Source organism: Falco cherrug, chromosome 20 (genome assembly GCF_023634085.1).
Source record: "Falco cherrug isolate bFalChe1 chromosome 20, bFalChe1.pri, whole genome shotgun sequence".
Taxonomy (NCBI): Eukaryota; Metazoa; Chordata; class Aves; order Falconiformes; family Falconidae; genus Falco; species Falco cherrug.
Genome location: NC_073716.1, coordinates 612,182 through 625,009, shown reverse-complemented (window position 1 = coordinate 625,009; position 12,828 = coordinate 612,182). Strand labels below are relative to the sequence as shown.

General features: G+C 64.9%; 1 protein-coding gene across 1 annotated transcript; it reads left to right on the top strand.

Moving 5' to 3' along the window:
* Positions 1 to 748: 748 nt before the first annotated feature.
* On the top strand, positions 749 to 6,525 carry LOC102055717 (all-trans-retinol 13,14-reductase-like). The gene is made up of 11 exons (XM_055697565.1): positions 749 to 982; positions 1,099 to 1,281; positions 2,165 to 2,394; positions 3,117 to 3,312; positions 3,789 to 3,986; positions 4,087 to 4,212; positions 4,623 to 4,761; positions 4,861 to 4,970; positions 5,090 to 5,256; positions 5,913 to 6,072; positions 6,277 to 6,525. Exons 1-11 carry the CDS (start codon positions 805 to 807, stop codon positions 6,420 to 6,422), a joined length of 1,833 nt encoding a protein of 610 aa, XP_055553540.1. The 5' UTR covers positions 749 to 804; the 3' UTR covers positions 6,423 to 6,525.
* The last annotated feature ends 6,303 nt before the right edge of the window (positions 6,526 to 12,828 follow it).

Sequence of the window (12,828 nt, the reverse complement as noted above, 5' to 3'; positions counted from 1 at the left end):
GTGTGTGTGCGCACACGTGGCTGTATTTGGGGTTTGGTGGGTGTGGGTGTTGGGGGGGTGGGTTGAGGTGTTTGGGGTCTGTGGGGGGGGTTGTGTGTGTTGAGGTGTAATTGTGTGTGCGCGTGTGCGTGTGACATTGCACACACAGGCCCTACTTGGTGCTGCCGGGAGAGGTCAGCAGAGCTGCAGGCACCGCAGCTGGGGGGGTGGGGGTGTGCACGCGGGGGGGGGGAGCAAGGGGGTGTGGGTAAGGGTGTGTTTGTACAGGGGTGTGTGTATGGGTGTGCCAGTGTGTTTGCACAGACATGTAAGGTGTATGGGTGTGCATGTGTTGGAGTGTGTGTACAGTTTGCTTGCACAGGTCTGTAGGTGTGCATGTGCTTCCTTGCACAAGTGTGGCTTTGCATGCATTTGCACAGTTGCACACCTGCATGCACGTGTGTGTGTGAGCGTGCATCACCCAGCATACCAGCACACACCTCTCCACCTCATGCACGCACGTGTGCACACCCAGCAGACCCTGTTCTGTGCACCCCTCAGCTGTGAGCTGCTGTGGCCATAGGGTGTCATGGCCATAGGGTGCTGTGGCCATAACACTGTCATGGCTATAGGGTGCCGTGGCCGTAGGGTGCCATGCCTATAAGGTGCTGTGGCTATAAGCTCCTGTGGCTTTAAGCTGCGGTGGCTATAAGCTTCCGTGTCTGTAAGGTGGCGTGTCTATAATCTCCTCTGTCTATAAGCTGCTGGGGCTATAAGCTGTAAGGCACCAGGGCTATACAGTGCAGTGTCTATAAGGTGCTTTGCATGGTGGCAGCCATGTGGGCCACGCTGCTGCTGCTGCTGGCTCTGGGCACGCTGGCACTGGGGTTGGTGGCCCACCGGCTCCTGGCCCCAGCTGGCAACCCCTTCACCTGGCCCCCCCCGGGCCCCCCCCGGCCACTGGTGACGGAGCCACGCGCCCGTGACAAGGTGCTGAAGCGGGGTGAGTGCTGGGTGTTGGGTGCTGGGTGCTGGCCATCCATCCCGCCTGTGCTGCCCACCTGTGTGCCCTCGTGTGGTGCCGGGGGGGGGGGGGCTCAGGCACACGCGTGTGTGCAGGGTTCAGCGCCCACCGGGTGCCGCCGGAGCTGGACGCCGTGGTCATTGGCAGCGGCATAGGCGGGCTGGCAGCAGCGGGCACGCTGGCCAAGGTGGGCAAGCGGGTGCTGGTGCTGGAGCAGCATGACCAGGCCGGCGGGTGCTGCCACACCTTCCAGGAGCAGGGCAGCGAGTTCGATGTGGGTAAGGACCCCCCGGCTGCCCCTCCTCAGCACCGGCTGCCTGTGCCTGAGCGTGCAGGCAGTGTGCATGTGCCTGGGCGTGCAGGCAGCGTGTGTGTGTGTGCCTGGGTGTGCAGGCAGCCTGTGCCTGTGCATACAGGCAGTGTGCAGGTATGTGCAGGCATGTGCAGGCAGTTTACGGGTGTTTGCAGGCACGATGGGGGTGTAGCTCAGCGTGTGCATGCAGCATGGCTGCTGCTTACCCCCCTGCTGTGTGTCTGCAGGCTGGTTGCACCACTGCATGTATCCCTGTGCAACAGGGTGGGTGTGTTTGCAGTGCGTGTGCAGTGCAGTGCATGCAGTGTGCCCTGCTTGCACATTCAGTCAGTGTGGTTGCTGGCATGTGTCGCATGCCCCATGTGCACGTGCATGCAGTGCCTGTCACTGTTCAGTGTCCACTGAGTAGGTATGGTAGCGTGTGCATGCAGTGTCTGCAGTATTTTTGCAGTGCATGCACTTTTTGCATGCAGCATGCACGCATGCACTGCTTGCAAGCAGTGTGTGCGCAGGCAGCACTTGCAGTGTTTGTGCAGTGAGCGCGCTGTTCACAGTGCGTGTTTTTGCTGTGTGCAGTGTGTGTGCATGCAGCCTGTAGTGCACGTGCAGTGCGTGCGCAGTTTGCTTGCGCATGTGCAGCTGTGCAGGCAACTCATGTGCTGTTTGCATGCAGCGCGCGTGTGCTTGCTCTGTGTGCAGTGCATGCATGCAGTGTGCGTGCTGTGCCTGCTGCCCCAGCCATGCCACCGCCCCTGGAGGTGACCTGCACCAGGAAAATGATAAACACTTAATTCCCCCGTGGGCCCCTGGTGCCCAGCCCCTGGGCTGCTGACCTCTAGGGCCCACAGGCATCCACTACGTGGGGCAGATGCACGAGGGCAGCATGCTGCGCGTGGTGCTGGACCAGCTGACAGACGGGCAGCTGTGCTGGCAGCGCCTGCCAGACCCCTACGACGAGGTGTGCCTGGGCCCCCGGCGCTACCAGCTTCGCGCCGGCAAGGCCGCCTTCGCCACCGCCCTGGAGGAGCAGTTCCCCGCTGAGAAGGCGGCCATCAGGGAGTTCATGCGGCTCTCCAAGGTGGGTGTCCCCACAGGGACCCTCCCGTGGGTGGTGGCATGTCCCCGGCGTGCAGTGCTGGGGTGCCTCCAGCTTGGGTGTGGGGGTGGTGGCACTGGTGGGTCTGGGTGGGGGCATGGTAGGGCCGTGTCTGATGGTGGTGGTGGGGAGGGGGCACTGGGGATATTGGGGACACAGGTTATGGTCATGGTAGTGACAAAAGGGATCATTATAGTGGGGACACTGGTGACGGGCATGGTAGGGACAAAAGTGGTGGTCATGGTGGGGACACAGATGACGGGCATGGTAGGGATAAAAGTGATAGTCATGGTGGGGACGCAGGCATTGGGTGTGGTGGGGTAAAGCAGTGGGGATGGTGGGGACGTGGGTGGTGGCCCTGGTGGGGATGGGTGGGGGTGTGGTGGGGCTTTGTGTGATGGTTGTGGTGGGGAGGGGGCACTGGGGATATTGGGGATACAGATGACGGGCATGGTGGGGATGAAAGTGATGGTCATGGTGGGGACACAAGTGATGGTCATGGTGGGGACACAGGCATTGGGTGTGGTGGGGTAAAGCAGTGGGGATGGTGGGGACGTGGGTGGTGGCCCTGGTGAAGATGGGTGCCAGGGACAGGGGTGGCTCTGGGGTCACAGCAGTGACAGTCATGAGGATGGGGTGGTGGCAGTGGTGTGGCCATGGCCATGGGAGTGGCTGGGGGTGACACGGGGCCGGTCCCTGTGCAGATGGCCTCGCGGCACGTGGCGCTGCTGGCGGTGCTGAAGATGGTGCCGTGGTGGCTGGCTGCCTTCCTGGTCCGCACCGGCCTTGTCTACTGGATCTCGCCCGTCTTCCGCATGGCGGCCACCAGCCACAGTGAGGCCGTGGCCCGGCTGACGGCTGACCGTGATCTGCGTGCCCTGTTCAGCTACCTCTTCTACGGTCAGGGGGCCGTTGTGATAGGGAAGGGGCTGTCGCGATAGGGAAGGTGCTGCCGAGATAGGGAGGGCAGCCTGGTGATGAAGGAAGGCTGTATTGCAGTAAGGGAGGTTGAGTCACAATAGGGGAGGGCCACACCGTGAGAGGGGATGGCACCGTCATGATAGAGGTGGGCTCTGTTGCAGTGGGGAGGGCTGTGTTGCAATAGGGCAGGCTGTGTCGTGATATGGGAGGGCCCTGTTGCAACAGGGGAGAGCTGTGTCATGATAGGGGAAGGCTGTGTCATGATAGCAGAGGATGTGTTGTGACGGGAGGGCAGCATTATGATAGGGGGGGCCATGTCAGGATCAGGGAGGGCTTTATCTTGATGAGGAGGGCCATGTCACGACAGGGGAGGCCAAGTCGTGATAGGGGAGGGCTGCCCCCTGTTGGGGCGGGGGCCAGCTGTGCCTGTGCCCCACCACCGTCCCTGTCCCCAGGCACGGCCCCGCAGGACTCCAGCTTCCTGGTGAACGTGCTGATGGTGCACCACTACCAGCGGGGGGCCTGGTACCCGCGGGGGGGGGCCAGCGAGATCGCCTTCCACACCGTGCCCCTCATCGAGCGCGCGGGGGGTGCCGTGCTGGTGCGCGCCCCTGTCACCCGCATCCTCGTCTCCCCCGCTGGCACCGCCGTGGGTGAGCGCTGACTCCCACCCCAGCCCCCTGCCATCGGGGGGGACGCGGTGGGCACAGGGGGGTGGTGTCCTGTGCCCCCCTCACCCCCCACGCCTCCCAGGGGTGGTGGTGCAGAAGGGGCCCAGTGAGGAGGAGGTGGAGATCTTCGCGCCCCTCGTCATCTCCGACGCCGGCATCTTCAACACCTTCGGCAAGCTGCTGCCCCCCCAGCTCCGCGGCCACCCAGGTACCGTGTCCCACATGCCTGCAGTCCCCATCATCCCTGCATCCCCAGCATCCCCGTGTCCCTGGTGTCCCCAGCGTCCCCGCATCCCCAGCATCCCAGTGTCCCCAGCGTCCCTGTGTCACCAGCATCCCCATGTCCCTGGTGTCCCCGGTGTCCGAAGCATCCCTGGTGTCCCCAGCATCCCTGCATCCCTGGCATCACTGGTGTCCCCCTGTCCCTCATGTCCTCAGCATCCTCAGCATCTCTGTGTCCCCAGCATCACTGGTGTCCCCCACATCCCTGTGTCCCTGGCACCACCAGTGGTCCCCAGCATCCTCATGTCCCTCATGTCCCCAGCATTGCTGTGTCCCCAGCATCCCCTCTGCAGGCATCGGGTGTCACCTCCCGCATCCCAGCCCATGTCCCCACAGGTGTCCGCTCCCGCCTGGCCATGGTGCGGCACGGCATGGGCTCCTTCCTGGTGTTCGTGGGGCTGCGGGGCAGCGCGGCGGAGCTGGCCCTGCCTGCCACCAACTTCTGGATCTACCCCCACAACGACTTGGACGCCATGTAAGGGGTCCCCAGGCACCCTGGGGTGGGCGCACGGCACGTGGTGTGGGTGCTCAGGGGTGCACATTGGGTGCATGGTGCTGCCCACTCTGCCTGCAGGATGACCCGCTACGCTGCCCTGAGCCGTGACGATGTCCCCGAAAACCTGGCCATGATGTTCATCACCTTCCCTGCTGCCAAGGACCCCACCTACGAGCAGCGGCACCCAGGTACAGGGTGGGGGGCCCCACCCCACTCTGTGCCACCACCGCATCCCGGGCTGATGTCAGCACCGGGGTCCCCTGTGACGGGATGAGGATTGTCACCAGCTGTGTCCCCTGCCTCATAGGCCGGTCGTGCATGACGATCCTGACCATGGCACGGTATGAGTGGTTCGAGGAGTGGGCCGGGACCCGCGCCAAGCACCGGGGCCCTGACTACCAGCAGTACAAGCTGGCCATTGCCCAGCGCCTCCTGGAGCGGGCACTGCAGCGCTTCCCCCACCTCCGTGACAAGGTGATGGGGGTCCCCAGGGTGTCCCCTGCCACGCAGGGTGCCCAGCAGGGACGGTGTGTGGTGGGGACAGGGTGTTCTGCAGGGATGGGGGGGTTGTAGGGATGGAGTGCCTGGGTGCCCCATGGGGTTGGGGTGCCCCACCAGGAGAGATGCACAGTGGGGACCGGGTGTCCTGTGGGGTTGGGCTGCCCTGTGGGAACAGGGTCCCTTGTGTGGGTGGGATGTGTGTGTGGGATGTCCCATGGAAATAGGGTGCCCCACAGGGTTGGGGTGCCTCATGGGCATGGGTGCAGAGGGGGCATGGGGTGCAGAGTGGAGACTGGGTGCCCTATGGGGTGGAGTGCCCAGGCAGGGATGTGCTTGTTGGGGACAGGGTACCCTTTGGGGCTGGGGTGCCCAGTGGGGACAGGGTGTCCTGCAAAGCCATGGGACATCACAGCCCCCAGGACCTTTGCATGGGGTGGGCACCCACCAGAGAGACGTGGACTTGTTGTGGTGGGACCTGTTGTTTGGTGGGATGGGTCTACCTGTGTCCCTGCATGTGCCCCGTGCACCCCTGGGTGCCCCATGCACTCTGGCGTTCCCTGTGCACTCTCATGTGGCCTGTGCACCCCAACGTGCCCCGGGCCCCCCGCCCCGGGCTCCTGCTCGGGCAGGTGGAGTTTGTGGAGGCGGCGTCACCGCTCACCAACCAGCACTACCTGGCGGCCCCCCGTGGGGAGATGTACGGGACCGAGCACGAAGTCGGCCGCTTCAGCCCGGCTGTGGTGGCTGCCATGAGAGCCAAGACACCCGTGAAGAACCTCTACCTGACAGGTACGGGACCTGTGCACCCACGCCCCCATGTCCCCCTGTCCCTCTGTCCCCATGCCCAGCTCCAGGCTGCAGACAGTGTTCCCAGGGGCTCCCTGAAGCAGGGGATGTCCTCCTGAAGCAGGGCAACGGTGGTGCCCGGGTCCCCCACGCTGGTGGCTGTGTCCCCCCTGGGGGTGGCTGTGTCCCACTGTGGCTCATCCCCAGGGCAGGACGTGTTCAGCTGTGGGCTGGCGGGGGCCCTGCACGGGGGGCTGCTGTGTGCCTCCACTGTCCTGGGCCGCCTGCTCTACTTGGACCTGCTGCTCCTCAAGAAGAAGATCAAGCGGTGCCGGGGCCAGCAAGCGGCGTGAGTGGCTGGGGACACCTGCCACCGGGATGGCCCCGTGCCAGGGAGTGCGCTCCCCACTCAATAAACCCCAACATCCTGCTGGCCTGAGCCCATCTCTTGGGAAGGGGAAGAGATGGGATGGGGACAGGGATGGAAATAGGATGGGATGGGGATGGGGACGGGGATGAGGATGAGCATGGGGCTGGGGCTGGAAATGGGATGGGCATCAGTTGGGATGGGAATGAGATGGAGATGAGAATGTGATGAAGATGGGGATGGGATGGGAGGGGGCAGAGATGGGGATGTGGGCAGGGATGGAAATAGGATGGGATGGGGGTGGGCATGAGATGGGGATGGGGGTAGGGATGGGGCTAAGATGGCAATGGGGATGGGGATAGGGATGGGATCAGATGGAAATGGGGATAAGGACAGGATGGAGTTAGGGACAGGGATGGAGAGAGGGATGGGAATGGGGACAAGGACGGGGACAGGAACAGGGTGTCAGGGCCCTGGCTGACACATGCTCACATGCCCACCTGGCAAAGTCCCTGCAGTGCCAGGGTGCACCCACAGCTGGGGGTGCATGGATGGTGCAGAGCCCCCCCTGAATTTTCCCTCTTCTCCCTCTGTACATCCCAAGCCTCCCCAGCCCCTAAAACCAGCATAGCAGGGAGCTCTTTTACACATTTAAAAATAATAAATAGGGAAACCCCTGCCATGCGCCAATGTCATGGTTTGGGGGGGAGGTGGACCCCGGTGTCCAGAGAGGGGCAGGACACGGACCCAGGCACCTGGATGGCACCAGGCCATTTGGATGCCTGGGTCCATGTCCCCCTCCCCAGTGCAGGCTGTCACCAGGCTGTCCTCAGGGTGGAGATGACCCCTAGAAGTTGGTCTGGATGATGAAGGGGTGCTGAGCCCCAGGGCTGCGGCTGCATTCGGGGCATGGCCCCTGCGGTGGTGGGTAGAGGAAGGGCTTTGCTGTCACCTAAGTGTGAGTGTGGGTCAGTGGGGGGGAGACTGTGACACCCCCCCGGCTTCCCAGGGCTGACCTCAGGAGACTGGAACTGGGTTCCCCCTTTGGGACATGGCAAGGTGGGGTGCATGGGAGCAGGGGAGGGTGCTCCTGGCATGGGGTGGCACATGGGCTTGTGAACCCTCATAGTCCCCCCATGCCCTGCTGAGCCCCATAATGCCAGTGTCCATCACCCCATAGCCCCAGCACCCGCCACCCCATGCCACCAGCACCCCACATCCCATAGCCTCTGCACCCACCACCCCATGCCATCAGCACCCCACATCCCATAGCCCCAGCACCCACCACCCCATGCCACCAGCACCCCACACCCCATAGCCCCAGCATCCCCCACCCCATGCCACCAGCACCCCACACCCCATAGCCCCAGCATCCCCCATCCCATGCCACCAGCACCCCACACCCCATAGCCCCAGCACCCACAGCCCACCCCTGCCCCCATGCCAGGCTCAGCCGGGTGCCCAGCACCCACTTCCGGGTGACACCCACCTCACTGTAGGGTGGGGGCTCCAGGCCCACGGGGATGGCCCCACCGGGCAGGCTGGGGAGCGCAGGTATCTGGGTGAGTGGGGGGGGCACAGAGCCGTGGGTGTCCCCATAGGGCGGGGGTGGCATGGGGTCGTGGCAGAGCTTGCGGCAGATGTGGAAGATCATGATGAGGAAGGTGACAGTTATGAAGGTGATGATGATGATGGTGAACATGATCCTGGGGACACCAAAAGGCATATGCTGGGGGCTGGCATGTCCCCCTCTCCTGCCTGCTCTCCCCCCTTGCCCTGTCCCTACATCCGCAGGGCTGACGGGGCCTCTCCCAGGCCCCTGTCCTACAGCCCCCATCCCCAGGGACCCTTCCCAGGCATGGCACCCTTTGCAGGGTGGCTCCAGACTCCATGCCCCCCCAGTCGACCCAGGTATCCTGGCATCCCCCAGCACTGCCGTGCCACCCTCCTCACCAGAGCCGGACTATGGCCGCGGGTGCCTGGGGCACCCCACTCCCTGCACCCAGCCCCTGGGTGCCCTTTGCACCCTGCCTGCCCCACTGCGGAATTTGCCCTGGGTGGGGGCTCGTGGGAACCCCCGGAGTGGGGCAATTTGGGGTGGGTTGGGCCACTTTGGGGGCTTCTTTAGGAGTGGCCACACACCGAGGGGTGCTGGCACCCTGCTATGGGGTGCTGCCCCCCAAACTGGGGGGAGGCTGAGGCCATCCTGCTGCTGGGACAGGAATCCCCGAGGTGCGGGGGGGCTCTGGCCTGGCTTGTGTGTCTGTCCTGTGCTCGGTGCTGCAGGTGGGGGGGCTGTGGCACCCCCGGGCAGTCCCGATGCCTGGGGTCCTGGGTGATGGGGTCCCACGCTGAGGAGGTGCAGTAGGGTCCCCAGGGACTGCGTGCTCCTGAGGTCCACCCCGGGGTGGGCTGGGGAGGGTGATGGGGGGGCTCCACGCCCCCCACCCCCGCCCCTGCTTCTCCCTTCAGCCTGGTGTCGTGTGTCCCCCCCCCCATCCCTCCCCCATCCCTCCCCCATCCCTCCCCCCTCCTCTGGGCTGTCCCTCTGCCCATCCCTCTCCTCGCCCCCCCGCCCTCCCTCCCCCCTCCCTGGGGAGCCCGGGGGGGGGGCCCGGCTCAGCCCGGTGTCAGCCCGGTGTCATCCTGCCCCCCGCGGGGGTCCCGGGGCTGGGGACACCTCGGGGCTGGCTCGGCCGCTGCCCTTCCCCAGCCCTGCGGGCGGGGTCCCCTCCCCGCTGCTGCTGATGTGGCAGCCAGCGCGGCGCCCTGTCTCCTGTCCCCAGTGTCACGGCCACCCGTGGGGCTGCGCTTCCCGTGGCTGGTCCCCACTGTGTCCCCGGTCCTGCCCCCCGGACCCTCTCCCCATCCCTCCCCACACCGGGTCCAGCTGCCCCCCCAGCCCCCCGGGGCTGGGGGTCTTGGCAGTGGCCCTTGCTGAGCTCTGGCTTGGTGGGGAGGGGGCATGGGGTGCCTCCGTGGTGGCTTGGGCTCTGGCTGGTGGTGGGATGGGGGGGCTGCTGGGGGGGAGGGGCGGGGGGGCACTGCTGGAGCTGGGGGCTGCCAGGGCCAGGGAGTGCCTTGTTCAGTCCCAGTGGCCAAGTGGGACATTTTGGTGATGGTGGGACATTTGGTGACAGTGGGACTTGGCATTAGAGCTGGCAGGGCAGCCCTGAGTCCCGCTGGGGGGTGTGGGTTGATCGGCCACCTCCCTGCTGGGCAGGGAAGGATTTGGGGCCCCTGCCAGGCTGGTGTCTCCCTTTGGTGGCAGAAAGGCCACGCGTCCCCAGCCATGGGACCTGGAGCAGTGCCCAGGGGGGTCCAGTCCCCCCAGAAGCTCTGCTACCCCCCGAACCTGCCCTTCTTGGGGGAGACCCAGCTGTGGCACCCCCAGGGCTGGCGGAGCAGCAGATGGAGCCTGGGGGAAGGCAAAGGGCTGGGGAGGAGGGGGAGGCTGGGAGCAAAGGTGATGGGGTGGGACAGGAACGGGGACATGGGGACAGGTGGTGGTGGGCTCTCTCCCCTGCAGGGCCTTATCCCCTCACCTGCCCCAAGGGAGTCATGGCAGGTGGGTGGGCGCCTGGCTCCCCTCCACCAGCACGGCCAGGGCTCTGCAGGTGCTGGTGCGGTACCCCCGGCCCACAGCCCCTTCAGAGAGCGGCTGGGTGGGTGCTCATGGGTGGTGCGTGTGTGTGTGCGCACAGTACGTGTGTGTGCTTGTGCTCAGCAATGGGGAGTGTGTGCAATGTGGGGGTGTGTGCACCACTTGTGTCGGGTGTGCATGCGCTACATGTGTGCAACATGTGCATGTGCTCTGTGTCTGTGTGAATGCAATGGGTGTGCATGCGTGCAATGTGTGTGTGTGCAGTGTGTGTGTGCAATGTGTGTGTGCGTGCAATGTGTGTACGTGCAGTGTGTGCAATGAGTAGGTCTGTGCAGTGCATGCTTGGTGGGGTGTCTGTACACGTGTGTGTGCAATATATTGGGGTGTGTGCACAGCAGTGTGTGCAGTGCATACTTGGTGTGTAGGGAACGGGCACAGGGGGTGCTCGAGGTGGCACATGGGGTGCAGAGGGTGGCACCGGGCATGCTCAGGGTAGCTCACAGAGGGTACAGGGTGGCACAGAGACTGCCCAGTGTCACAGATGGGTGGCACAGGGGTCACGCAGGGTGGTACAGGGGCTGCCTAGCCTCGCACACCCTTGGTTGTGCCCTGCTGCTGTGCCAGAGCTGCGTCCCTGGGCCAACGTGAGGGTGAGGAGCTGGTGGCAAGGACGAAGGAACGGGATCATCTCGCAGGTGTGAAGAGCCACCGAGCTGCCAGCTGAGGACCATAAGCTCCCCAAAGCCGATCAGCACCCTGCAGGGGCGGCTTCGGGCAGTGCTGTGGGGGGTGTGCCTGGGGGGCTGCCCCACACCGTGCCCCTGGCACCGCGGCGGCTGGCGGCAAGCGGGTGAGTTGCCCAAGGGCAGGTGGGGAGGCAGTGGCAGAGGGGACGCCGGTGGGGACAAGGGGATGGTTTGGGACCGATCCACAGCGCTGGGGGAGGAGGGGGCTTGGAGACGTGGGGACCTGTGGGTGGTGGGGCTGTGGGGTGCTGAGGCGCTGCCCTAAGCAGGATCATCCCCCTAAGGGGTTTATGGCTGCCCGGGGCACGGGGGTTTCGCCTCACGGGTCATGGGGAGACTCCAGCGGCATAATTGGCTCAAGGGCTTAACCAAGGGTTTGCTGCCACGCATCCTCCCGTGCCCCAGGTGGGTCCCACATTGGGGGGACATCCCCCCCTCCTCAGTCAGCCTCCTGCTGAGGCAGAGCCCCTCCAGCCAGATAAGACCCCCCCGCCATGCCCCAGCCCTCCCAGCTGCACCGAGTTTGCCAGGTCTCTGCTGCTGGCCAGGGGGCTCCTTCACCCCCTTGCAGTTCCGGCCTGTGGGCGCCTGCACCCCCTGCACCCGCCGGGGCCAGGGCGCTGGGTGTGAGCCAGCCCCAGGGGATGAGAGGGTGCCCAGGGCTTTTTTTTTGGCTCCTAATTACACGCCAGCCGCAGGCAGGGTAGAATTAAATCCAAGCTGGAGCCAGAAATAGCTGCGAAGCCAGGTGGGTGCGGGCAGCCAAACCCAGCTGGACACGCGGGCACCAAAATGGGGGGGGTGCACACGCACACACACATACATGCATACATGCACATGCCATACCCAGCACACAGAACCCCCCCAGCCCGATCGATGTCTCCCCATGCCTGCAGGGACCAGCCCTGGGCCACTGCCAGGGCTGCCACGGTGCCACCAGCTCCGACAGGCACAGCCCTGCCCTGGCAGTGGGGACAAGAACCATCCCCAGCCACTGTCCCCAAATGACCCCGTCTCGCCACTGCCCATTTCCTAGTCCAGGATGACAGGGGGGGGCATGGGGCAGCCAGGCACCGGTGCCACCCTGGCACAGTCACGCCAGGGTGGGACATGCCACCGTCCCTGCCAAATCCTCACTGTGCCACAAGCCGGGAGCAGTGGGGTGGACCCTGGGCTCCCTGCTCGCCTCCCGCTCTCCCCCCGCTCGCTTTTGGTTGACTTGGCGGTGCTGGCGGCGCTCACAGACACACGGTTGCGTAAGTGGCTCTGCCGAGGGCCCCCCGAAAACGTGAGAACCAGCTCCGTCTGCAGCGGGAGCCTCCCGGTGGGGCACAGCTGAGGCCCTGCTCGCTGCAGCCTGCTGTGGGCACACCCGGAGTGCCTCAGTTTCCCTGGCAGGGTGTGGGGCTCGGGGGTGGAGATGCCACTGTGCAGACGGATGTGCCCAGCCATGTGTCCCTGTCCCCTCCCCAGAACTGCTCATTCCATCGGGCGTGCACCCACACGCTGTGCTCACTGGCCCGTGCACACAAGCGTGCACAAGCCTGCATACGCCTGAGATCCCCAAAATGGACCCAGCTGCTGCTCCCCAGGACAGGGACACTGCAGAGGGGACCCACATGTGTCTCCATCCCTATCCCTGCACCCTGTCCAGGCCACTGTCACTGCAATCCCCTCCCCCCACCCTGCTTGGCCTCATGCCCCCCTTCCCCACCGCGGCCCCTCTCCCCTCCCTCAGCCCAGCCTTTTCCCTTCCAGCTCTGCTGTTTGAAGCTATTTTTTCCACAGCTCCTGCCAAGAGCCGCTAATGAGAAACAAACGGGCTCCTCCGACCACTGCTGCTCCCAGCCCACACACCTCCAGCTGCCCGTTGGATCGGGACGGGGCACCATCCTCCTGCAGGCACTGCCGTCCTGCCCTCCTGGCACCATCCCTGGGCATCTCCACCCTTCAAATCCAGCACCATCCCAGGGTATCTCCGTCCTACCCATGTGCCACTATCCCCAGGGATCTCCATCCTGTCCATCCAGCCACCATTCCTG